This window comes from Salmo salar, chromosome 01, assembly GCF_965601325.2.
Source record: "Salmo salar chromosome 01, fSalSal1, whole genome shotgun sequence".
NCBI classification, from domain to species: domain Eukaryota; kingdom Metazoa; phylum Chordata; class Actinopteri; order Salmoniformes; family Salmonidae; genus Salmo; species Salmo salar.
The window spans coordinates 55,395,278-55,422,299 of record NC_138291.1 but is presented as its reverse complement, the minus strand read 5'-3'; the positions used below and the strand labels follow the sequence as shown (position 1 = coordinate 55,422,299).

The 27,022-nt window shown below is 42.0% G+C and overlaps 1 protein-coding gene across 1 annotated transcript in view; it reads left to right on the top strand.

The window, feature by feature from the left end:
* LOC106604947 (gamma-aminobutyric acid receptor subunit pi-like) overlaps nt 1-27,022 on the top strand; it is a 98,287-nt gene that overhangs the window by 53,697 nt on the left and 17,568 nt on the right. The window contains exons 3-6 of the mRNA XM_014200111.3: nt 20,620-20,732; nt 22,242-22,309; nt 22,806-23,023; nt 24,714-24,796. Coding sequence (XP_014055586.1) covers nt 20,620-20,732; nt 22,242-22,309; nt 22,806-23,023; nt 24,714-24,796 — 482 coding nt within the window. The remainder of the gene's footprint in view (nt 1-20,619; nt 20,733-22,241; nt 22,310-22,805; nt 23,024-24,713; nt 24,797-27,022) is intronic.

Genomic DNA, 27,022 nt, shown 5'->3' with positions numbered 1-27,022 from the left:
GGACTCAACCCTGTGGTTTTGTTATGTGTTGCCCGTATACTACATACTACATAAGACGTATGCAATGCATCCAAGGTGTATTTCCTGATCAGTTTAGGTGACAGAGGTGTTCTCTTGGCAGCCGCCTTGGCAGCTCTGTCGGTAAATATTTTTCCATTTGCTTTCATTCTCAAAATCGCAACTTGTCCAGGTAACTGGAGAGCATTCAGTAGAGCCATCACCTCTGGTCCAATCTTCACAGGAGCTCCCAGTGATGTCATGAATCCTCTGTTTTTCCAAAATCATGGGTAACGCCGAAAGCATACCTTGAGTCTGTGTAGATATTAGCTGTTTTTCCTTCAGCCTGTTTGCATGCTTCTGTCAAAGCCACCAATTCCACCACCAGTGCTGATGTCCCTGCAGGTAACGTGCCTGTCACTATGCCTTCCTCACACCCCCCTCCACAATACTTGAACCCTCAGTGTATAAGATAAACTCAGGGTTTTCCAACGGATGAGTTTTAGTAAACCCATGAGAGAGCTGATCCAAAACCAACTCACAACAGTCGTGTTCAAGTAATGTGTTATCTGGAGGAAGCATCAGAGTAGCGGGATTACATGGTGTGCCACGTTGTATGATGATGTTAGGAGCTTCCCACACAGTTGACCATTTGTTCCAAGGAACAGCTGTGACCTGTGCAGCTTGATTCATTGTCAAAAGAGTATGAACAGCATGTGAACACTTGATGGTAAGATGTTGGTCGAGAACAAGCAATGCCACCATTGACACTGCAACGTAAGTAGCCTGCATAGCTCTGAGACAGGGACCCCATCCCAACTCCACATCATCCAGTTTCTTCGAATAGTAGCCTACAGTTTTCTCTTCTGCTGAATGAGTAATGTTGTTGCTTTCACTCGGAACCTGCACAAATCTGATAACAGCCGGTTTCTTATGTTGATTGATGTTTCTGTCCAGTCGTGACAGCCTATCGATGATGTCACCGTAGTTTTGTCTCTCCCAGTCAGTAGTTGTGGAAACAAAAGTTTTGCGCATATCATTGTTTATGGATTGCATCAACTGAAGTGTGATTGCCCTATTTTTGGAGGAGTTGAGTGCATCTTCATCTTCCATGTCCAGACCTGTCTGCCCTTGACCAGCACAAAAACATCCTGTGGCGTTCTGCATTAGCATCGAAGAGCCCCCGTGATATGCAACTTTTCAGGGATGTTAGGAACCAATATGCACAGGCAGTTAGGAAAGCTAAGGCTAGCTTTTTCAAACAGAAATTTGCATCCTGTAGTACAAACTCAAAAAGTTCTGGGACACTGTAAAGTCCATGGAGAATAAGAGCACCTCCTCCCAGCGGCCCACTGCACTGAGGCTAGGAAACACTGTCACTACCGATAAATCCACAATAATTGAGAATTTCAATAAGCATTTATCTACGGCTGGCCATGCTTTCCACCTGGCTACCGCTACCCCGGTCAACAGCCCTGCTCTCCCCACAGCAACTCACCCAAACCTCCCCCACTTCTCCTTCACCCAAATCCAGATTGTTGATGTTCTGAAAGAGCTGCAAAATCTGGACCCCTACAAATCAGCCGGGCTAGACAATCTGAACCCTCTCTTTCTAAAATGATCTGCCGAAATTGTTGCAACCCCAATTACTAGCCTGTTCAACCTCTCTTTCGTATCGTCTGAGATTCCCATAGATTGGAAAGCAATTCTCGGGCCGACTCTCTTCTCTGTATACATCAATGACGTTGCTCTCGCTGCTGGTGATTCTTTGATCCACCTCTACGCAGACGACACCATTCTGTATACCTCTGGCCCTTCGTTGGACACTGTGTTAACTAACCTCCAGATGAGCTTCAATGCCATACAACTCTCCTTCCGTGGCCTCCAACTGCTCTTACTGCAAGTAAAACTAAATGCATGCTCTTCAACCGATCGCTGCCCGCACCTGCCCACCTGTCCAGCATCACTACTTTGGACGGTTCTGACTTAGAATATGTGGACAACTACAAATACCTAGGTGTCTGGTTAGACTGTAAACTCTCCTTCCAGACTCACATTAAACATCTCCAATCCAAAATTAAACCTAGAATCAACTTCCTATTTCGCAACAAAGCATCCTTTACTCATGCTGCCAAACATACCCTCGTAAAACTGACCATCCTACCGATCCTTGACTTTGGCGATGTCATTTACGAAATAGCCTCCAACACTCTACTCAACAAATCGGATGCAGTCTATCACAGTGCCATCCGTTTTGTCAGCAAAGGCCCATATACTACCCACCACTGCGACCTGTATGCTCTCGTTGGCTGGCCCTCGCTTCATACTCGTCGCCAAACCCACTGGCTCCAGGTCATCTACAAGTCTCTACTAGGTAAAGCCCTGCCTTATCTCAGCTCACTGGTCTCCATAGCAGCACCCACCGGTAGCACGCTCTCCAGTAGGTATGTCTCACTGGTCATTCCCAAAGCTAATTCTTCCTTTGGCCGCCTCCCCTTCCAGTTCTCTGCTGCCAATGACTGGAACGAACTGGAAAAATCTCTGAAGCTGGAGACTCTTACCTCCCTCACTAGCTTTAAGCACCAGCTGTCAGAGCAGCTCACAGATCACTGCACCTATACATAGCTCATCTGTAAAGAGCCCATCCAATCTACCTCATCCCCATACTCTATTTATTATTTATTTATCTTGCTCCTTTGCACCCCAGTATCTCAATTTGCACATTCATCCTCTGCACATCCTACCATTCCAGTGTTTAGTTGCTATATTGTAATTACTTTGCCACCATGGCCTATTTATTGCCTTACCTCTCTTATCCTACCTCATTTGCACATGCTGTATATAGATTTTCCTACTGTATTATTGATTGTATGTTTGTTTATTCCATGTGTAACTCTGTGTTGTTGTATGTGTCGAACTGCTTTGCTTTATCTTGGCCAGGTCGCAGTTGCAAATGAGAACTTGTTCTCAACTAGCCTACCTGGTTAAATAAAGGTGAAATATTATTTTATTTTTTAAAACCCACTGTACCTAACCACCTCTGCTCTAAACCTTTCTTCAAATTCAACAAACGACTCTTTCAGTTTTTGGACACTTTTTGTTATCTCTCCCCAATTTGTGGTTGCCTTGGTCAGACCCTTAAGGAAAACCTGTATGGCTCTCCATCCATCAGCCACATCTTTCTCTTCACCACCAACAGTTCTATAAACCTTTTCTTCAAGTACACCATGTTCACTGATGTTCAAAACAAAGGCTAACAACTGTAACCCATCATATGGATGTAGATTGTAGAGTTTCTTATATCGCTTTAAATGATCACACGTCTTCATACCCATGTTTCGTGGATGCTTCAAAGTCTTTGACGATTCATCCAACTGTTTTGGAGATGCTGATTTATGTGTGATTACTGTCACCAGGGATTTGTCTTTACTCCCTTTAACAGCCTGTGTTCTTGTTGGTCTAAGACATTGTTCGTCACTGCTGTCAGTATCTGTTGACTCAAAGCCAGGCAGTGCTGACCAGATGCGTGAAACCCAATCTGCCTTGCACAACTCAGCCTGAGGGTAGGTTGAGGGAACAAAGGGCCCACAGGTGGGGGCCAAGTGTGCCGCCCTTGCCTCCTGTAATTGTTGAATTTCGCCTTTTAAGGTTTTATCTGTTCACCAAGAACCCTCAAACACTCTGTATCTCTCTGCAGTGTCCTTTCATGATTATCAAGAAAGAATTTCTCATCTCGTTTTCATACATCGGCTAATACAGTTAAAGACCATCGTGTCTTTGTTAATGACTTAGACATCCTCTGTATTTTTCCCCAAGCTTTTTGTATATCAGACTGATTCCATATTCTATCTTTGTCAACTATGACAGAATATTTCTTTATTATCTCTTGCATACACTTCTCTACTTTGGAATGGTTCTTCATATCACTAGATAGTGATATGAAGACCTGCAGCAGTCCCATCCTTTTCCAGAGTGGTTCTCACTTAAAAATGACATTACATTAACTTCAAAATATGTATTATATATATCTATATGTTTATATATTTATTTAAGATATATATATATATATTTAAAACCCATTGAGGACTCTAACTTCTTATCTTATAGAATACATATTGTTTCTGTAGGGCCTGGTTACCCATAAAAACTTGTGTTCACTTCAAAAGCTTGTACAAGGCTTACATTACCCTAAATTGCTCCTCAACTAGCAACTCACCTCTATGCAACAAGAAGGTTTCACACCCTTAATCAACTATGGCTTATTTTAACTGATAGGGCTTTTACAAAGGGGTAAAACCTTTAACAGAACAAAGGACTAACCTTCAACAAAAGGACTCACACGTTATACATTACATATACCTATCACTCATTGAATGCACTTATTTTAACCTGATTTGTTATTTTAGATGATATAGGTTTAGACTCACGCAGCAATATGTTAGCAGTCAGGAGATTAAGAGCTGACTCCCCTGAAGTGGGTTGAGTTTTTTCGTGTTGTTGGTCAAGACCAATTCAGCCGGTTCACTGTACAAAGTGTTAGCAGTTAATGTTATTTTCCAATAACACAGACCCCAAAGCAAATCAGGGGGAGAAAAGTATATTTATTCAAAGTGAAGAAGTCATAGTTGTTATGCTGGGAAGTAGATGGCAGATGTTCATTCTTCCCTGTCCTCAATGTTTTCTCCTCTGAACAAGGAGACAGGATGTAGTTTATAACCCAACCCTAGCCTGTGGTTGACCAATTACAATTCCTTGCAATAAAACTGGGCCAATGGCCAAATTCCAAGTATTCAGTTTCAGGCTCAGTGCATAGACAATTCGGACCAATGAGAATTTGCCACATGAGTCCTGGACTGAAATTCCTCCTGTGTCCCTGACCCATTACTCTTCAGTTCCCCACTACAGAAAAACAACTATTTCCATTGATCATTAATTCCCTCTTGACCTTAAGTCCTCTGCGTTGTGTATTTATCTTCAAATATTGTTACACTACTGAATGCAAGTACAACACACAAAAACAAAAAGTGAAATGCCATAACAAGGAGGTGCATTGCAAATAGGCTGGCACTTTGCTAAATTCCCCTGACGTGAATATAGCAACCTTGTTTCGCTAAATTCCCCTGACTGTAATAAATCTACCTTGTTTCTATAGTTACCGCCTGTAATCGGTATCCTGGGGTAAAGTATAGACTTTTTAGAGTTACCACCTGCAATGGGTTTCCTGGGTAAACTTGTCATCTCTTAAACTTGTAGGCTTTTTGTTACAGTTACCACCTGCTAAGCGTTTCATTAGGTAAAATGCAACATTCATGAATACGCATTCAAAAAACAGGCCTTGAATCTTGAGCCTTGTTACAGTCTATCACCCTTAACAGGTTAGATGAGATATAGTGTCATGTGTTACAATCTAAGACCCACGAAGGGTTAGCTGAGTTATAGTTAATGGGTTGCAGTCTACCACCCATGAAGGGTTATCTGAGTTATTGTGCTAGGCTTTGAGGCTTTCACCTCAGCCACCATGATCAGTTAACTGACATGAATGCTGCAACCTTGAATTATGTGGAGTTTCCTCCCTCTAAAGTTTCAACTTAATGGTTTCCACCTTAACAACTTCTCTTGCATTTCCATCTTCATTCCCCTACACAACATTCACACCCAGCAACGTCCACCAGTCACACACATGCACACATATCACTACATACCACAGGAGGATGGTGGCATCTTAATTGGAGAGGACAGGCTCCTGGTAATGGCTGGAGTGGAATTAGTGAAATGGTATCAAATACATCAAACACATGGTTGATGCCATTCCATTCGCTCCGTTTCAGACATTATTATGAGACGTCCTCCCCTCAGCAGCCTCCACTGCTACATACTCTACTCAACTACAGAACTAAATACACTATATACTGTATATATACTTTACACCTGTCAGCCCATTGCTAACAGATGTATAAAATTGAGCACACAGCCATGCAATCTCCATAGACAACCATTGACAGTAGAATGGCCTTACTGAAGAGCTCAGTGACTCAACGTGGCACCGCCATAGGATGCCACCTTTCCAACAAGTCAGTTCATCAGATTTCTGCCCTTCTAGAGCTGCCCCGGTAAACTGTAAGTGCTGTTATTGTGAAGTGGAAACATCTAGGAGTAACAACAGCCCAGCCGCTAAGTGGTAGGCCGCACAAGCTAACCTAGAGTGCTGAAGCAGGTACTACGTAAAAATCGTCTGTCCTCGGTTACAAAACTCACTACCGAGTTCCAAACTGCCTCGGAAGCAACGTCAGCACTAGAACTGTTCGTCAGGAGCTTCATGAAATGGGTTTCCATGGCCGAGCAGCCGCACACAAGCTTGAGATCACCATGCACAATGCCAAGCGTCGGCTAGAGTGGTGTAAAGCTTGTCGCCATTGGACTCTGGAGGATTGGAAACACTTTCTCTCGAGTGATGAATTACGCTTCACCATCTGTCAGTCTGACGGACGAATCTGGGTTTGGTGGATGCATAGTGGCAACTGTAAAGTTTGGTGGAGGAGGAATAATGGTCTGGGGTTGTTTTTCATGGTTCAGGCTTGGCTCCTTAGTTCCAGTGAAGGGAAATCTTAATGCTAGAGAATACAATGACATTCTAGACAATTCTGTGCTTCCAACTTCGTGGCAACAGTTTGGGGAAGGTCCTTTCCTGCTTCATCATGACAATGCCCCCTGGTGCACAAGGCGAGGTCCAAGAATTTGACTGGCCTGCAAGCCCTGACTTCAACTCCATCGAACACCTTTGGGATAAATTGGAACGTCGACTGCAAGCCAGGCCTAATCGCCCAACATCAGTGCCCAACCTCACTAATGCTCTTGTGGAAAGTCCCCGCCGCAATGTTCCAACATTTAGTGGAAAGCCTTCCCAGAAGAGTGGAGGCTGTTATAGCATCAAAGGGGGGACCAACTCCATATTAATGCCCATGATTTTGGAATGAGATATTCGATGAGCAGGTGTCCACATACGTTTGGTGATGTAGTGTATTTAGGTCAGAGGCATTGTGTAATGTGCTGTTGTATTATTTATGTATTTTTTTAAGCAAATTTAGCTGCTTGCATGAGTGATTTAAGATGGCAGGGAGTTCCATGCTCTATACAGTATATAACTGTGCGTTGCCTTGAATTCGTATTTGGCTTTAGGGATTGTGAAGAGAATTCTGGTTGCATGTCTCAGTGTTTTCCTTTAGCGCCGGCTGTCGGCTAATCAGCTGTTTACAGAGGGCTACATTTTCCACTTCATATTATCTAGATTACTTTTCATTTAATAGTTTCAATTTGCTCCTCCGTCGAGCTCTCTCCCACTAGAATGAACGATATGCATCTTCTAGCGATCTATTGATAGGATAGGCACCTGTCAGTCACAAAGTGAGCAATGACAGGGAAATGCAGCAGAGAGGAAGAGGCCAGCGAGAGGTTTCACTCTCGCCAAAATATGTCAATTTGTTTCTATAGGCTAATTTTGGATTTAAGCTTATCGCCTGCCTTCCCTGCTTTGGAACAATGACTCTCATTGTTAGGCCGGAGACATAAGCACCCCTTCATTACATACAGATGTCTGGTTGCAGTCAAATTTCTTTACATGGAGGAGCGGTAGAGAGCATGATGCGCATGAATTTGCACATCCCATGTAATGTAAGTAGTAACAATGTGTCGAAATCCCTGACTTAGCATAATTGTTTTCTGACACATTAATTTATTTTCTTTCTTGTGTTTCACATAGCCAGCCATGCGGAGTCATGGTTCATAATAGGCTATTTACTGTGCGTTGATTGACAACTGAACAGCAAGTGTTGACTAGTTTACTAGCTGACATAATAAAATCGATCTCCTATATCCCTTTTCCATTCATAAATCATGTAACGTGGTTATATGTCCATGGTATCGTATCGGGACAAGTAAACCAAAAGATTTCCTTGGTTGCTGGATGTCGGGGCTTGCCAGACAGTGATGCTAAAAGTGAATGACTCTTGTCTCGTCAGTCAGTGTAGCCTACCGAATCGCATCGGTGAGAGAGCTGTTCATTTGGCTCCCTAATTTGCATAGGCTACCTAGGCTTTTTGCCGATTATCTGCAGATAAATTATGAAAACATTTGGTGAAGATGGTGAATCATCACTGCAGGAACAATAGGTAGTGGAGAGCCTCATTCTAGTCCAAAGATGATAATTACGCTCCTAATGGAATCCAGGCATTAAAATGATTATTTAGCAGACATCACTTGCTTATATTCAGTCAACACATATATCTTAAGAATATCATGGAATATAATTTAACATTTTAGTTTCTCTTAGAATAAAAACCTTAGTGTAACAACAGTTTTAGTAAGTAATATGCTACAGTCTAGTTACAGCTTCTTCTGACCAAGTAGACACAAAAAACAAGTGTCTTTTTTCGGGTGTGCGTGCAGGACAGAGGAATAGCAATTCTTACACTATTGTTCTAAATTCAATCACATTCTTCATCCTCATCATTCAGTTCCTTGAAGTTCAATTTTGAAGTCGCGCACAATTATCAGTTTCTTTTTGGTTTATATCGCCCATTCATTGTCAGGTAGAGACACATTAGGCCTTGCGACCCAAAAGCATAATCAGTGCTCTAACTCCCCCTTACGGTGGCCTGGAGCAATGAAACAGTGACGCAGGGTAACGTACTAAACCACAAATGACCTCTAAGTAATCTCAAAACGTTTAATTGAGGAACCACTGTGGGCCTAGACATAGACAATATCCATAACAACTAACAATGCATTGAATTCATACATTTTCAGTGACTTAAATTGTAAAGTCACGTCTTTCTACACAATTCCACAACACATTTTTCCAATCTGGGAAGTAAACTCGATATATTATTCAGTGCTTTCGCTTTGTATTTAAGATGGAATCAAGGCATTAGAATGTACCAGAGGCCACCATAACAGAGCTCAATCGGCCCTGGCTGGCTATTTTGTTCTATTTTGCTGGATACTCTTATTTTATTAGGATCCCCATTAGCTGTTGTGAAAGCAGCAGCTGTCTTTCCTGGAGCCCAAACAAAACATGAAACATGACAATACTTTTTACTACTTCAATACATATGCAATGCCTTTGGAAAGTATTCAGAACTTTTTCCACATTTAGTTACGTTACAGCCTTATTATAAAATTGTTGAAATAAAATAAAAAATCCTCAGCAATCTACACACAATACCCCAAAATGACAGTACAAAAACAGGCTTTTAGATATTATTGCAAATTTATAAAAAATAAAAACAGATATAACTTATTTACATAACTATTCAGACCCTTTGCTTTGAGACTTGAAATTGAGCTCAGGTGCCTCCTGTTTCCATTGATCATCTGTGAGATGTTTCTACAACTTGATTGACAGAATGACACATTTACCACAATCTGCCACCATCTACCACAAATGGTCGCGGCATAAGCTCTAAACTTTTCATTGAGGAACCACTGTAGCAGCAGACCAAAATAATAGGCTTTTAGATGTGGCAGGTGAACCTGTAGCTACAACACTTCAACAACTTTTGGCATGAGATCCTCTCTGAGTTTCACAGGGATATGTCTCTGAACATTTACAGCGACACCTTCCCCATATTTATTTCTGTCTCTTCTATCGATGTTAAATCCATGTATTGCTACTATTAGATTGTATGTTTTAATATTTAAAAAAATAGATATTTAAGTTGATTGTGGGTGTATATATAGATTATCCCCCCAAAAAGTCAAGCCCTATTCCCCCATTTTTTCATAAATAGGTTGTTCATAGCATATTACATTTGAAAATGAAATCTACGAAATCATACGATTTACTATTGCAGTGGATACTAGTGCAAAAAGTACATACAAATCATAGGAAAATTATAACTACAAAAAAGCTGAATATCTGAGCTTTCTAACAGTATAAGGTATTATTAGGTACTGTTAATGGCCCTCTCATGAATATATGTTTTATATGGCCATCCACTTAACATTGATGTTCAACAGGTTGCAGCTTGCCATGAGGTGTAATGGATCATGATGAACTGATATCAAAACCGTCAGGCAAAATTACGTTCAATGATAAGAACAACCAATTCCCAAAGGTCTAACTTTTAATGGTAGAGGAAAATACATTTTCCTGCAATGGTTGCTGTAAAGTGGATTGAGCACTGTGTTCAAAAATGCCTGCCAAAATGGGTTAAACTCAAGTACATAAATCAATGTTCTGCACTAGACAGGGTTTGAAACACCAAAATATTGTTTCTAACCTTTTCCAGTAGTGCTCCCAGTCCTTGGCAAGGTGTTTCAAAACACTTGATTAAGTGGTATTACACCACCATGTTCAAAACATTTCGGGATGATGTGTTTCAATACTCCAGCAAAGTTAAGGTTTTGTTTCTTTCGGGTTGGTGGCAGCTCAGTTGCCACTGGTTTTGGTGTTTCAAAGCACATTTTAACAGTGTATACCCAATAGATCTCGTGGGCGTGATGTTTAACGTCTAGAAAGTCTAAGCCTTTGGGCAGAAAAGACAGTCCAAAAATAAATCATAAGGAATAAGGCTTTGAAATGTCTGTCCTATATCTGAGATAACCCCTTTTTTTGTTGGCACAAAACTACCTCCATACTTCCATTCATTTGTATGGGTAACCTTCAGATGAGTCCCATGACACTTGCGGGGATCCGTAGAGTGGTCATATTAGTAAGTAGGCCAAACCGTTCGGACGCTACAGATGTTTTCATGAGGAGAAACATTTTCAGGATGTCACCTGGTCTGACAAACAGCACTGTACCTCTGCCACTTTTCAGCACAGATGAAGGCCGACATAGGCGGATGTGGTGGACTGAGACACAGCCCAAGCAAAAAAACAGATATCTCTAGTTTAAACTGATGGATTTTGATGGGGATTTTTGTATTATTTTAATTAGACTCTTAAAAATTAAGCTTACTGTGCTTACTGCAGTGACAGTAAGTGGGCAAGTGTTACCGAAATGAATAATTATCTGTGGTGAAACTAAGCTCCCGTCTCATCAAATCCTATTTCGCTCGGGTGATTTGAACATGGTCTTGAATAGGAACTCTAATTCCCACTCCCACCCCATGTGTACAAGCTACAGTACATGTATCCCATTCTCCTCTTGCTGCAGAGTGGGATCGGGATGTTGTGCCATGTGCCACAGGGATTGTTCCTACCAGAGGAGACGGAAGAAGGGGCGAGTGGGATTGCCTTGAAAAGATGGAGACAGCATTTTTTATGAGTGTGTGCTGCTATGGAACAGGAGGGATGGGAAGAGGGAGAGGGGCCGTGGAGAGCGTTACTCAGTTCTCTGCAGGGGCTGTGGTGGGCTGAATTAATCTGTTGTGAAATGCGTGAGCGCTGCCTCAGCTGACGCAGGCCTCATCTCTGTGTGAACAGCAGAGGTGGGAGGAAAGGGGATGGGAGGGATGGGACACCAGGAAGCACAGAAACAAGATCTGAAAAGGCAGATTCCCCACTGCACCGCATCACCATCCACGTAACCCCCACCCCTTCTCTACACCCACACATCTAACATCAAACCACCATTAGCTACACCAGCCACAAGGCTATATGTCCCACTGTGGCACTAGTCGTTGAGAACCACTTCACTGGCCTCAGGTGTGATTTGGTATTTCAAATAAAAATGTAATTATCTGTAAACAACAGGTGTAGACTAACAGTGAAATGCTTACTTTCAGTCCATTCCCAACAATGCAGAAATTATCATAAAAAATAAATAAAAAGAATACTAGAAAAAATATTTAACATGAGGAATAAATACACAATGAGAAATGATAGCTTGACGATATACGTGGGGTACCAGTACTGAGTCGATGTACAGGGGTAAGAGGACATTGAGGTAGATATGAACATATACAGTAGGTAGGGGTAAAGGATAGATAATAGACAGTAGCAACAGCATATGTGGTGTGTGTGTGTGTGTGTGTGTGTGTGTGTGTGTGTGTGTGTGTGTGTGTGTGTGTGTGTGTGTGTGTGTGTGTGTGTGTGTGTGAGTGAGTGTGCAGTGTTGGAAAAAGTATCCAATTGTCATACTTGAGTAAAAGAAAAGATACCTTGACAGAAAATTACTCAAGTTAAAGTCTAAAGCATTTGGTTTTAAATATACTGAAGTATCAAAAGTAAAAGTAAAAGCATACATTTCAAATTCCTTATATTAAGCAAACCACACAGCACCATTTATTATTTGTTTTTTATTTACGGATAGCCAGGGGCACACTACAACATTCTGTCACGGCTCCTCCTCTGCAGTGCAGGGGCGGTTCCTCCTGCAGGCAGAGGAGGGTCGTTAGTGATTGGAGCTGGTGTGATTGGAGCCACCTGGGCTCAGGGTATTTAACAAACTGCTCCACTAACCTCGTCGGGGCTTCTTGCTTGGCTTGCTCCCTCTCCCTCTCCCTCTCCCTCTCCCTCTCCCTCTCCCTCTCCCTCTCCCTCTCCCTCTCCCTCTCCCTCTCCCTCTCCCTCTCCCTCTCCCTCTCCCTCTCCCTGCTCCTCCAGGTATGATCCTGTTTCGTTTGTTCCTTTGTTGGTTTATTTAGTTTCCACTCAGTCATGTTCACACACACATATTCACACATCCATGCACCTTACATACACCTTACATTATGACATTTCCACACCTCATTCCTTTTTTCTTTGTTTAGAATGAATAGTTTTGTTTTATAATAAATAACTTTTTGAATTGGCCTATACCGGTTGTTGATGTCCTCTCATTTTTGCCACAGGCTATGAGCCGGCCTGTGACAATTCATACACAATTTACAAACAAAGCATTTGTGTTTAGTGAGCCCACCAGGTCAGAGGCAGTAGAGATGACCAGGGATGTTCTCTTAATATGTGAATTGGACCATTTTCCTGTCCTGATAAGCATTAAAAATAATTTTCTTTAGGAATGTGGTGAAGTAAAATGAAAAGTTGTCCAACATATAAATAGTAAAGTACAGATACCCCGAAAAATGACTTAAGTAGTACTTTAAAATATGTTTACTTCAGTACTTTACACCACTGCAAGTGTGTGTGTGTACAGTATGTGTTGGAGTGTCAGTGTAAGTATGTGTGAGTAGAGTCTAGTGTGTGTGCATCAGTAGCGCCTTGCGGTCAGATGCCAAGTAGTTGCCATGTCAAGCGGTAATGCAACCAGTCAAGATGATCTCAATTGTGCAGCTGTACAACATTTTGAGGATCTGAGGGCCCATGCCAAATCTTTTTAGCCTCCTGAGGGGGAAGAGGCAATGTCATGCCCTCTTCACGACTGTGTTGATATGTTTGGACCATGATAGGTCTTTAGCGATGTGGACATCGAGGAACTTGAAGCTCTCGACCCGTTCCACTACAGCCATGTCGATGTGAATGGGGGCATGTTCGGCCCTCCATTTCCTGTAGTCCACGATAAGCTCCTTTGTCTTTCCCACGTTGAGGGAGAAGTTGTTGTCCTGGCACCACACTGCCAGGTTTCTGACCCCCTCCCTATAGGCTGTCTCATCGTCATTGGTGATCAGGCCCTCCACCGTTGTGTCATCGGCAAACTTGAGGATGGTGTTGGAGTCATGCGCGGCCACGCAGTTGTGGGTGAACAGGGAGTACAAGAGGGGCCCCCGTGTTGAGGGTCAACGTGGCAGATGTGTTGTTGCCTACCCTCACCACCTAGGGGTGGCCCGCCAGGAAGTCCAGGATCCAGTTTTTGAGGGAGGTGTTCAGTCCCAGGTACCTTAGCTTAGTGATTAGCTTGGAGGGCACTATGGTGTTGAACGCTGACCTGTAGTCTTTGAACACCATTCTCACGTACACTACTGTTCAAAAGGTCGGGGTCACTTAGAAATGTCCTTCTTTTTGAAAGAAAATACACATTTTTGGTCCATTAAAATACCATCAAATTGATCCAAAATAGAGTATAGACACTGTTAATGTTGTAAATGACTATTATAGCTGGAAACTGCATTTTTTTAAAATGGAATATCTACATAGGCGTACAGAAGCCCATTATCAGCAACCATCACTCCTATAACCATCACTCCTGTCAGTCTATTCTTGTTCTGAGAAATGAATGCTATTCCATGTGAGAAATTGCCAAGAAACTGAAGATCTCGTAAAACGCTGTGAACTACTTCACAGGGCAGTGCAAACTGTCTCTAACCAGAATAGAAAGAGGAGTGGGAGGCCCCGGTGCACAACTGAGCAAGATGACAAGTACATAAGGGTGTCTAGTTTGAGAAACAATAGTCATTTACAACATTAACAATGTCTACACTGTATTTCTGATCAATTTGATGTTATTTTAATGGACAGAAAATGTGCTTTTCTTTCTAGAAGGACATTTCTATGTAACCCCAAACTTTTGAACGGTGGTGTATGTGTTCCTTTTGTCCAAGTCAGAAAGGGCAGTGTGGAGTGCAATAGAGATTGAGTCATCTGTGGATCTGTTTGGACCGTATGCAAATTGGAGTGGATCCATGGTTTCTTGAATGATGGTGTTGATGTGATTAATGAGCAGCCTTTCAAAGCATTTCATGGCTGCAGATGTGAGTGCAATGGGGCGGTAGTCATTTAGACAAGTTACCTTGGCGTTCTTGGGCACAGGGACAATGGGGGTCTGCTTGAAACATGTCGGTATTACAGACACGGTCAGGGAGAGATTGAAAATGTATGTGAAGACACTTGCCAGCTGGTCAGCGCATGCTCAGAGTATGCGTCCTGGTAATCCATCTTGCCCTACAGCCTTGTGAATGTTAACCTGTTTAAAGTGGAATTGACAGCATTTGATCTACTTTGCAGATACAAAACAGACAATCATAATATCAGTCAAAAATATCAAATTCCTAGTTTATGTTACAAAACCAATTTTATAAGAGGTTTTAAAAACAGGTTCACCAATACATTTCTTGGTAGTCCAAAAAATATTGCTATCAGGTTGTAAATCGCAGCTGACCTGGTTCATTGTTTGCTGCCTTCATTCAGGATACACTGTTTCAGTTTTCAATGATTCAATATTTTGGACAGAAATGGAAGAATAAGGCTGGGAATGTCAATACAATCAAACTAGCAAGGGCAACGATCACAAGTCAGTCATAACGTGGCTAATATGCTAGCGTATCTAGTAATGTAAAAAAACTAAAAACACAGAGCCTAACATTCGCTAGATAGTTAGCAAGCTAGCTGCTAGGAGCGCAGAATAACTGATGAATTTATGAATGTGCAAGACTTGCTGAATATGACCGAAGTCAGTAAACGTAGGCAAAAAAGTTATAGTTTGTCACGAACCCTCTATATAACATGTAAACAGCCTAACCAGCTCTGCTAGAGCGAGTAAAATGGTCAGTAAGATGTTCTCTAATTTGTGTCTGGAATTAGCTAGCTACTGTAGCAAGCTACCCAACTTTAACATTCGCTTGGGATCTTGGTTGGGACCACGCATGCTTTGGTAGGCAAGCTGCAGAAGGATGAGCAGGCTATTTGTTTATCTCATCATTTATCAGTGCAATTGACCATATCTACAGTGCATTTGAGAAACTATTCAGACCCCTTCACAAGTTACAGCCTTATTCTAAAATGGATTAAAGAAAAATACTAAACTATCTTCACACAATACCCCATGATCACAAAGCGATCTAAAAACAAAGGTTTTTAGATGTTTTTGCAAAAGAATTTAATAAAAATGTAATACCTTAATTAAATAAGTATTCAGACCCTTTGCTAAGAGACTCGAAATTGAGCAAAGGTGCATCCTGTTTCCATTGATCATCCTTGAGATGTTTCTAAATTTTGATTTGAGTCCACCTGTGGTAAATGAAATTGATTGGACATTTTTCAGAAAGGCACACACCTGTCTATTTAAGGTCTCACAGTTGACAGTGCATGTCAGAGCAAAAACCAAGCCATGAGGTCGAAGGAATTGACCATAAAGCTCAGAGACAGGATTATGTCGAGGCACAGATCTGGGGAAGGGTACCAAAAAATGTCACCAACATTAAAGATCCCCAAGAACACAGTGGCCTCCATCATTCTTCAATGGAAGAAGTTTGGAACCACCAAGACTCTTCGTAGAGCTGGCTGCCTGGCCAAACTGAACAATCGGGGGAGAAGGGCCTTTGCTCAGGGTGACCAAGAGCCCGATGGTCACTCTGACAGAGCTCTAGAGTTCGTCTGTGGCGATGGGAGAACCTTCCAGAAGAACAACCATCTCTGCAGCACTCCACCAATCAGGCCAGAGGGAAGCTTGGAGTTTGCCAAAAGGCACCTAAAGGACTCTCAGACCATGAGAAACAAGATTCTCTGGTCTGATGCAACCAAGATTGAACTCTTTGGCCTGAATGCCAAGCGTCACGTGACATCTGGTGGTAACCAGGCACCGCTCATCACCTGGCCAATACCATCACTACGGTGAAGCATGGTGGTGGCAGTATCATGCTGTGGGTATTTTGTTCAGCAGCAGGGACTGGGAGACTAGTCAGGATCGAGGGAAAAATGAACGGAGCCAAGTACAGAGAGATGCCTCAGGAAAGCCTGCTCTAGAGCACTCAGGACCTCAGACTAGAGCGAAGGTTCACCTTCCAACAGGACAACAACACTAAGCACACAGCCAAGACAACGCCAGAGTTGCTTTGGGACAAGTCTCTGAATGTCCTTGAGTGGCCCAGCCAGAGCCTGGAATTGAGCCCGATCGAACATCTCTGAAAATAGTTGTACAACGATGCTCCCCATCCAACCTGACAGATTTTGAGAGGATCTGCAGAGAAGAATGGGAGAAACTCCCCAAATATAGGTGTGCCAAGCTTGTAGCGTTGTACCCAAGAAGACTCAAGTCTGTAATCACTGCCAAAGGTGCTTCAACAAATTACTGAGTAAAGGGTCTGAATACTTATGTAAATGTGATATTTCAGTTTTACATTTTTATATATTTGCAAAAATGTATAAAAATAGATGGGTTAGTGCATTTGGACCCCTTCAAATTTGGACCCCTTCACTTTTTCCACATTTTGTAAATTGATGATGGAAAGAAATTATTGAATCCATTTTAGAATAAGGCTGTAATGTAAAAAAATGTAGAAAAAGTGAAGGGGTCTGAATACTTTCCATAATGTACTGTAAGTGCTCGCTTGTCAGAATTTTTTAAAAGAAAGTGTCATATTCTCCCTGGGGGTGTATGTGAACAGATTTGAATAAGATTTCATTTAGCTAAAATGCTGTCAATTCAATGACACAGTCGTCCAGAACAGCTGGTGCATTCACGCATGGTTCAGTGTTGCTTGCCTCGAAGCAAGCATAGAAGGCATTTAGCTCATCTGTTAGGCTCGCATCACTGGGCAGCTCTCGGCTGGGTTTCCCTATAGTAATCCGTGATTGTTTGCAAGCCCTGCCACATCCGCCGAGTGTCAGAGCCGGTGTAGTAGGATTCGATCTTAGTTCTATGTTGACGCTTTGCCTGTTTGATGGTTCGTCGGAGGGCATAGCGGGATTTCTTAAGCGTTCGGATTATTGTTCCACTCTTTGAAAGCGGCAGCTCTAGCCTTTAGTTTAGTGCGGACGTTGCTTTTGGTTGAGATATGTATGTACTGTTACTGTGGGGACGATGTTATCAATGCACTTATTAATGAAGCTGATGTGGTAAACTCTTCAATGGCATCGGAGGAATATCCCAGAACATATTCCAGTCTGTGCTATTTTACAGGGGAATACATTTTTTGTATGCATCACCTCAGAGAGAGAGAGAGAGAGAGAGAGAGAGAGAGAGAGATCCCAAAAGCCAGAGAGAGCGAGTAAGCGACCAATCTCCCCAATTCCTTGCAACAGTGTTGTCTTTCCCTGAGGCATTCCATCCTCACTAAACACAGAGAAAGACAAGTAATAGGTTGTGACTGCTCACTCAAGGCCAATGAGTGGGCCAATTAGTACATTAGGAAGTGTTGTGTGGATCCATGGTGTCTATGTCCATATATGTCCATTCAAATAATGTTGCCAGCACCATCTCTGCCACTGTAGATCAAGCCCTCTGATTCAGATAGGGTCCAAGACTAGTTTGTCATTTCTCTGGTGAGTTTGGATTTTTTAGCATGCATTTTTAAGCATGCAATGTGGTCAATGCCACACTAGCCACAGTCAATACAAAAATAAACCTAATCTTTTAAACAATTTGAAAGGGTTTTAACCCTTTAACTGGCACACCAAGTAAAAAAATGTCAGAAAGATATGTTAATTTAGCCTCAGTATAGGCTATAAATGAATACTTTTTATTTGTATGACTTAAAATGTTATAAATAATGCAGTGCAAACATCTCAACCAGGCTGATGAGTTTCCCAATTAGATAAAAAAAATAATTATACCAGAATTTACATTTTGTCTGCTTCAGTTACTTATAATGGAAGATAGGCCTAGTTAAATGAAGACTAATAGCAAATATGAATACAATTATTATACATTTGTGTGTCGAAATATGAATATTCAAATATGTAAATGCATTGACAGTTTATATGCTTAGAATACCAGTAAAATTACATGTACTGAATAATATTGTAAAACATATTGAAGATAACAGGCAGACAGTAAATAATAATATGGATATGAGGATTTTTGTATTTGCACAGACAAAATACATCCCATAACAATACTTTTCCATTGTCCATAATAGCCTAGCATTGACTTAATAGTGTTCCTTTAATTGGCAACTCAACCGCCTGGTAGAGCATATTTTTCAACCACAACATTTTAGTAATTGAATAAATTAATATACAATTGTGTTTTATAGGTCAACATCATGTTACAACCTTGTAGTTTCCCATTTTATACACAATTTATACTGAAAATGTGTTATTTTTGTGGTTCAGCTTGCACACGTTCACATCCTGCTTTTCAGCCATCTTTGAATGTGTTCAAAAAATATAGGCGTCCGATAATGAAAACCACATGATCACTTTACTAAATGACATTGGCTGAAATGATAAAATATTGACAAACCAAAGTCATATGTTTAATTTAATTTAAAATTGGTTGTCAAAATTAGCAGTGGTGGCAGTGTTTTGATGCGAGCTCCTAGATGCCAACCTCACCTACACTGGGTACTGTGTGCATGTGTTTGTGTGTGTGTGTGCATGTGTATGTGTGTTTATGTCTGTGCATGTGGGCGCCTGTGTACGTGTGGGTCATTCGAGGTCACGCAGATTCATAATGGAGCGTTCCAGTGACAGAGCTCTGTCACGAACATGGCTTTTCTATCCCAGGGCTGGAGAGAAGCCTGCCAGTCATACACATTCCTGGAAGGGTTTTGCAATAATCCAGTATGTGAGACTACTCAGCATAGCAACAGTTTGCTGCTCACTTAATTCTGTAAGCTAATTTGACATGGTCAGATAAAACAAGTCTTGGGTTTTAGGAATTCATGTGAATTATCTGCACCTCTCTTGACCAATAATTTTTTAAGTCACGCTAAAGTCATTGTTATTTAAAGGGTTTCCCATATAAAGTTGAATCCATCTGGATTCAGCATGTCTTTCCATTGGTAGAAATGGGAAAGGGATTTTGAATACCATAAGCTAAAGGACCTTAAAGAAGTCATGTACTAGAGTCTTTTAGAGCTAGTACAGATCTCTGTCAACTCATAAATAGTCCAGGTCTCTTAGATAGTGTCAAATGCTACTGGCATTACAAGTCGTTGTCTGTCTGTATGCATTCATCAAGTTTCTATGTGAACTTCTGGAACTGTGGCAGTGTTGAAATGTCTACTTCAAAACAGTGAGGAATGCTCTCTGGAGACATTAGTAAAAGCCTTTAACCTGGCTTGAACAGGGAATTATTCCCCCCTGCTCTGAACTGAAGATGAAGACACAAAACAGTAGGAAAAAATGTACCACTGCACACGTTTCTTTCATAATTTGCCCTTTATCATGCCCACTCTTTGTTGTAATGACTGAGAATGAGCTGCTGTTGACTGTGAGCATACAGTAGTAAGGACACGTACATGCCTACTAGCGTATGGAGATGAATCTATCTCCACACTTGCCCTGATCTGCCTTCCTTCAGTGTTTCTTACATTACTAACAAAGCTCCAGGGCTTCTTCCATTCAGAAGCATATTTGGATTCCAGATTATTATGCACAAATGGCAGTACTACCATGGGGGAAGGTGCGTGAATGTGTTCTTCAGTGTTCTTCTACCCTCAATCCCTGGTGAAATAATAATCTCCCTATGCCGCTAAATGCCCAACAAGAGCAATCAGTGGAACTGCATATGGAAACTGATCTGAGCTCAGATGAGCAGAGTCAAGCGTGTAGAGGGAGAGGAGGGAGTTGAAGAATGCTGATGATGGAACGTTTCATGTATTCTGACCCCTGTTGGGATCAAAGTAAACCAACTAAGAACATGTCAGGTTTTTTTTTCTCCCTTTTCATTCCAAGTTGTTTGGAGGCCTTTTAATCGGGTGCTTCACTTCTGCTTACCACAGCTTATGCTACTCGGGAGGTATTGATGATCTGGCAGACCGCAGAGGCAGGATAATCAGGCAAGAACCGTTAGGTCTCCTCTGAGGAGAGAGAGACGCTAAATTATTTCATTTCTTCTTTCTCTGTTATTTTTTTTCTTCTCAGGATGTTAGAGAACTCTCTGCTCAGCGCTGAAGTAAAGGAGGGAGAGATTCTGCCTCCCACCATTCAGAAGCTGATGAAAGGATACAACAAGTACCTCAGGCCTTTCTTTGACAGTAAGGGAAACTGCTCAAGGGAGCTCTGTGTGTGTGTGTGTGTGTGTGTGTGTGTGTGTGTGTGTGTGTGTGTGTGTGTGTGTGTGTGTGTGTGTGTGTGTGTGTGTGTGTGTGTGTGTGTGTGTGTGTGTGTGTGTGTGTGTGTGTGTGTGTGTGTGTGTGTGTGTGTTTGTTTGTCTGCCTGTGTGATTGTGTGCCTTACCGTATTCCCATATTCATTTCAAGATAACCATATTTTGACAAGGACATGCATAAATGTCCTTTACCTGCCAGATGGAAGCAATCTCATTCCACATGAATAGCACAGTATGTACATGATGAACATTTGCTAATTCTAAATACAACTAAGTACATGCTACCAACACATGGACACACCTGGTGATTTTAGTCATAGGGGAAAGCAGTTAATATTAAGAGTAAGCAGCTGACAAATGATGTCATTTTTCTTAGCAGTCACCATTCTCATGCATGCTCAGTGTGACTAATATGGATGCTGTACGGTGGTCAACATTTCCATGCGTAGGCCCACTCTGTGTGACTTCCTAATATGAGTGCCACACAGCATAACCCTGTAAGGACAGTGACATGACGTATTGTAGCCTTTGATCCTCTGCACTGTTTGTAGTTCTCACAAATCCCTTGTCATTGTCTCCGTCTCAGAGAATCCCTCTAAATGTGATTGTTTTGTTTGCCTGCTGTTTGATTAATAATCAATGAGACTGAACCGAATCTGAGAAAATGTCATTCACAGAGATCAGTGCACCGCTGATCCCCATGATCCCCACACAGGAGGGCAGCTCTGCACGCATGCACACACACACTCTCTCTCTCTCTCTCTCTCTCTCTCTCTCTCTCTCTCTCTCTCTCTCTCTCTCTCTCTCTCTCTCTCTCTCTCTCTCTCCAGAGTCCCCAGTGTAGGTGAGCTTGGTATGCACACACGTTTAATTGTTTATTTGGATTCCCATTAGCTGTTACAATCGCACCAGCTTCTGTTCCTGGGGTCCAAGAGTACCCACGCATGCCTACATACAGAGTTACACACATGCACAAAGATTAGGTGACCTTGTTCTTGGCAAACAAACGCAGAAATACTAGAACATTGTTATACAAGAGAGAGGGGAAGAGAGGATAATTCCCACATGTAGGGGGCTGCACGCAACACTCTTGCTGTTGCCACTGAAGTTGAGTATTCAGCACTAAGTTTCTCAAACATGCTCTTTTTTTGTTTTGAGGCGTTTTGAATAACACTCCTTTCATTATACTGCTTCATGATTCCTCATGGTGCCCTGAATCCTCTCTCTCTCTCTCGCGCGCGCTCTCTCTTGCTCTCTCGCTCTCTCACTCTCTCTCTCTCTCTCTCTCTCTCTCTCTCTCACACTCTCTCTCTCTCTCTACTTTATTGACATGAAAGTACAGCTCTTACATATTTTGCTCTCTCTTTTTCTGTCTGCTTCTCCCTCTCTCTCTCCCCTCCTGCCCTTTCTCTGTGTGTCTGTCTCATCTCTGTAGATGGGCCAGTGACTGTGGGCATGAGTTTGGACGTTGCCAGCATTGACACCATATCAGAGATCAACATGGTGGGACAACTTCCTGTGTCATTTATGATGCGTTGTACATTGTGATAAGGGGTGAAAGTAGATTTAATTTCTTCCCGGTACGGGACTTACTATGAATTTTTTTATGGGCCTAATCATAGAATTACATATAATCTCTATTAATTCAATAGGATTTGTAATTTAACTTTTGAAAAGTATTTCCTTTTGTTGTGGCATAACCAGTCATAATGCTGTCATCTGATTGTCAAATAATCACTTCAAAAGGACATCTTTTCATCCTCCAAACAGTGGTGAATGGAAAGAGACATCTCTAACACAAAACACCAACAAGTCTAATGACATTTGCCGACTCTCATTAGGCCAGAATTTGTGATATTAAAATACATATTACATTCCAGTATATCCAGTATATCATGTTATGTAATCAGCTTCTAGACTTGAATCAGCGGTTAGACATGAAGATGCACTGTAATTGCAGTACAACCGCGCAATGCTGACCTTTGACACTGCTCTGTAGGACTACACGGCCACCATCTTCCTGCGTCAGCGCTGGACAGACGAGCGCCTGGTGTTTGAGGGGAACAAAAGCCTGAGTCTGGACGGCAGGCTGGTGGAGCTGCTCTGGGTACCAGACACCTTCATCGTAGACTCCAAGAAGTCCTTCCTCCATGACATCACTGTGGAGAACAGGCTGATCAGGATCTTCCCCAATGGAACAGTGCTCTACGCCCTGAGGTGAGTCATCTGGAGAAACACACACATACAGGCATGCACGAATGCACAAATCCATGCAAGCACACACATGGACACACTCAACCCCCCCCCCCCGGATCAGAAAACCAGTCAGTATCTGGTGTGATCACCGTTTGCCTCATGCAGCGCAACACATCTACTTCGCCTGTGGATTGTTGTCCCACTCCTCTTCAATGGATGTGAAAAGTTGGATATTGGCAGGAACTGGAACACGCTGTCGTACACGTCGGTCCAGAGCATCCCAAACATGCTCAATGGTGACATGTCTGGTTGGTATGCAGGCCATGGAAGAACTGGGACATTTTCAGCTTCCAGGAATTGTGTACAGATCCTAGCGACATGGGGCCGTGCATTATCATGCTGGAACATGAGGTGATGGCAGCAGATTGATGGCACTACAATCAGTCTCAGGATCTCGTCACGGTATCTTTGTGTATTCAAATTAAAATCAATAAAATGCAATAGAGTTGAGTAGTACTTTAAAGTATTTTTACTTAAGTACTTTACACCACTGCCCACCGGCACCATGGGGCACTCTGTTCACAACAATGACATCAGCAAACCGGCAGGTAGCCTAGTGGTTATAGCATTTGGACCAGTAACCGAAAGGTTGCTAGATGGAATCCCTGAGCTGACAAGGTAAAAATCTGTTGTTCTGCCCCTGAACAAGGCAGTTAACCCACTGTTCCTAGGCTGTCATTGAAAATGAGAATTTGTTCTTAACTGACTTGCCTAGTTAAATAGAAAACCGCTCCCCCACATGGCCATCTGGCCGGTATAGCGAGCATTTTCCCACTGAAGTCGGTTATGACGCCGATTTGCAATCAGGTCAAGACTCTAGTGAGGACGACGAGCACACAGATGAGCTTCCCTGAGATGGTTTCTGACAGTTTGTGCAGAAATTATTCAGTTGTGCAGACGATCTCCCAGGTGAAGAAGCCTGATGTGGAGGTCCTGGGCCGCCGGCGTGGTTACACGTGGTTGTGAGGCCGGTTGGACGTACTACCAAATTCTCTAAAATGATGTTGGAGGTTGCTTATGGTAGATAAATTAACATTACATTCTCTGGCAACAGCTCTGGTGGACATTCCTGCAGTCAGCATGCCAATTGCACGCTCCCTCAAAACATGAGACATCTGTTGCGTTGTGCAAAGCTGCATATTTTAGAGTGGGTTTTTATTGTCCCCAGCACAAGGTGCACCTGTGTAATGATTATGCTGTTTAATCAGCTTCTTGATATGCCACACCTGTCAGGTGGATGGACTATATTGGTAAAAGAGAAATGCTCACTAACAGGGATGTAAACAAATCTGTGCATAACATTTTAAGCCTTTTTGTGCAAATGGAAAACTTTGGGATCGTTTATTTCAGCTCATGAAACATAGGACCAACACGTTACATGCTATGTTTATATTTTTATTCAGTGTAGATACTGTAAATCAGCAGGATCACTAAATCAAATATTGCTCAGTGTGCTCAATTAGAATTAGTAATTGGATTATCTAAAGCAGTGATTGAACAGTGCAACGGGTTTATTTTAGGATTGAGGAGAGGGACACAAACAGCATTAGTGCCTTCAGAGGTACGCCAGAGAGAATACATGGGAAAACACTGAGATGGTTCTGCTAGGGGTAAACAAACCTCTATTAACCGTTTTCTCTCATATCTCCAGGATCACCACCACTGTGGCCTGCAACATGGATCTGACCAAATATCCCATGGACAAGCAAACCTGCACTCTGCAACTGGAGAGCTGTAAGATTTCCAATTCATTTCTACATGTAGGCAGCAACGTGGCTGTTTAATAATAATAATAATTCTAATTTATTCAACTCCTATAGTGTTTTTCACTACAGAAAGAATCGCAAAGCGCTTGAAAAGCAAAACTATCTAACAATCAAATAAAACAGCTATATGATAGAGTAGGCCTGGACTGTGAGTTTCAGCTGGAGTTGAACATATTGATTATTTCAAGCCTCCAAAAGAAGGAGCAACAGTCAAGAGGGAACCACACGGCTTGAGCAGAGTGAGGAGGTCAACAGGGAAAGATGAGCAAGGCAGGCAGCACAGTTCATCTTCCATTCAAGCCATCTCACCGGCACCGTCCCCGCCCCCGCCCCCGCCGTCTGACTGCGACTTCTCTGTTGTCGTTGACTCTGTCTGGTCTTGTAAAAATAGATGTTTATTTTTGAGCTCTCCATTCACTTAAGATAATAATGACAGCCTGCTCATAACTTCGGAGGAACCCTCCTGAGCTTGAAATCGTCACTGCCAGCTCATCCTGCATTGTAGTCAAGGAGTAAGTAGAAACAACAACAAAAAATTCTGATGTATTTGAATCGAATCAAAACACACGAGCTAGCTAGCCATCTAGCTTGGTAGCATCGCTAGCTAGCTATTTTGAGAAAGCTGATTTGCCATGAATTCATGGGGAGGAAACAAATAAATTAAATGTATTATATAATATAATACATATTATAATATATAATACATATTACAAATGTATTATATAGACATTTAGCTATTTAAAACCAAAAATAAAGTTAAAAGATAGTTTTTTTTAAACACTTTAAAATGATTACATTTTTACAAAATGTACATAGCTCTCTGCATAGGCTGATACGTGGGTGCCATGGCAACTGTAGAACTAAGGAAAGGATGTAAAACAGAAATACCGTAATTTCCGGACTATCAAGCACACCTGAATATATGCCGCACCCACTGAATTAAAAAAAATATATATATTTTGAACATTGAAACAAAGGAAGTTTACACAGGCTTTAACGGAACACGGCTTGTAACAAAAATAAATAGGCTTTAACGAAACACGGCTTGTAACAAAAAATAAAAAATTTGCAGTAAGCTTTAGTTGTCTTTTTTCACTGAGTCAATTACTCACGCTGCTGTTTCCAACATCTTATCATCGACTCATTAAGACCAAGCTCCCGTGCAGCAGCTCTATTTCCTTTTCCAACAGCCAGATCAATCGCCTTCAACTTGAAAGCTGCATCATATGCATTTCTCCGTGTCTTTGCCATGATGAGGGTGACAAAATGACTACCGTAATCAGAATGATGGGAAGTTTGAGAGCGCTCTATTTAATCTAAACAGTAAACAAAAAAGTTGTTTGATCTTAAACGGTTCGGCAATTTCATTGGTCTAATGAAAGCTTCATGCCAGAAAAAAATAATTGAAAGCAGGAAAAATCCATATATTAGCCGCGTCATTGTTTAAGCCGTGAGGTTCAAAGCCTGGGAAAAAAGTTGCGGCTTATAGTCCGGAATTTACGGTATGTAAAATGTAAAACAGAAATATCTTATTTCCATAAGTATTCAGACCCTTTGTTATGATACTCGAAATTGAGCTCAGGTGCATCCTGTTTCCATTAAGCATCCTTGAGATGTTTCTACAACTTGATTGGACTCCACCTGTGGTAAATTCAATTGATTGGACATGATTTGGAAAGGCACACACCTGTCTATATAAGGTTCCAAAGTTGACAGCGCATGTCAGAGCAAAAACCAAGCATTGAAAGTCCCCAAGAACACAGTGGCCTCCATCATTCTTAAATGGAAGAAGTTTGGAACCACCAAGTCTCTTCCAAGAGCTGGCCGCCTGGCCAAACTGAGCAATTGGGGGAAAGGGGCCTTGGTCAGTGAGGTGACCAAGAACCCGATGGTCACTCTGACAGAGTTCCGGAGTTCCTCTGTGGAGATAGGATAACCTTCCAGAAGGACAACCATCTCTGCAGCACTCCACCAATCAGGCCTTTATGGTAGAGTGGCCAGACGGAAGCCACTCCTCAGTAAAATGCACGTGACAGCCCTCTTGGAGTTTGCCAAAAGGCACCTAAAGACTCTCAGACCATGAGAAATAAGATTCTCTGGTCTGGTGAAACCAAGATTGAACTCTTTGGTCTGAATGTCAAGCGTTACGCCTGGAGGAAACCTGGCACTATCCCTACGGTGAAGCATGGTGTTG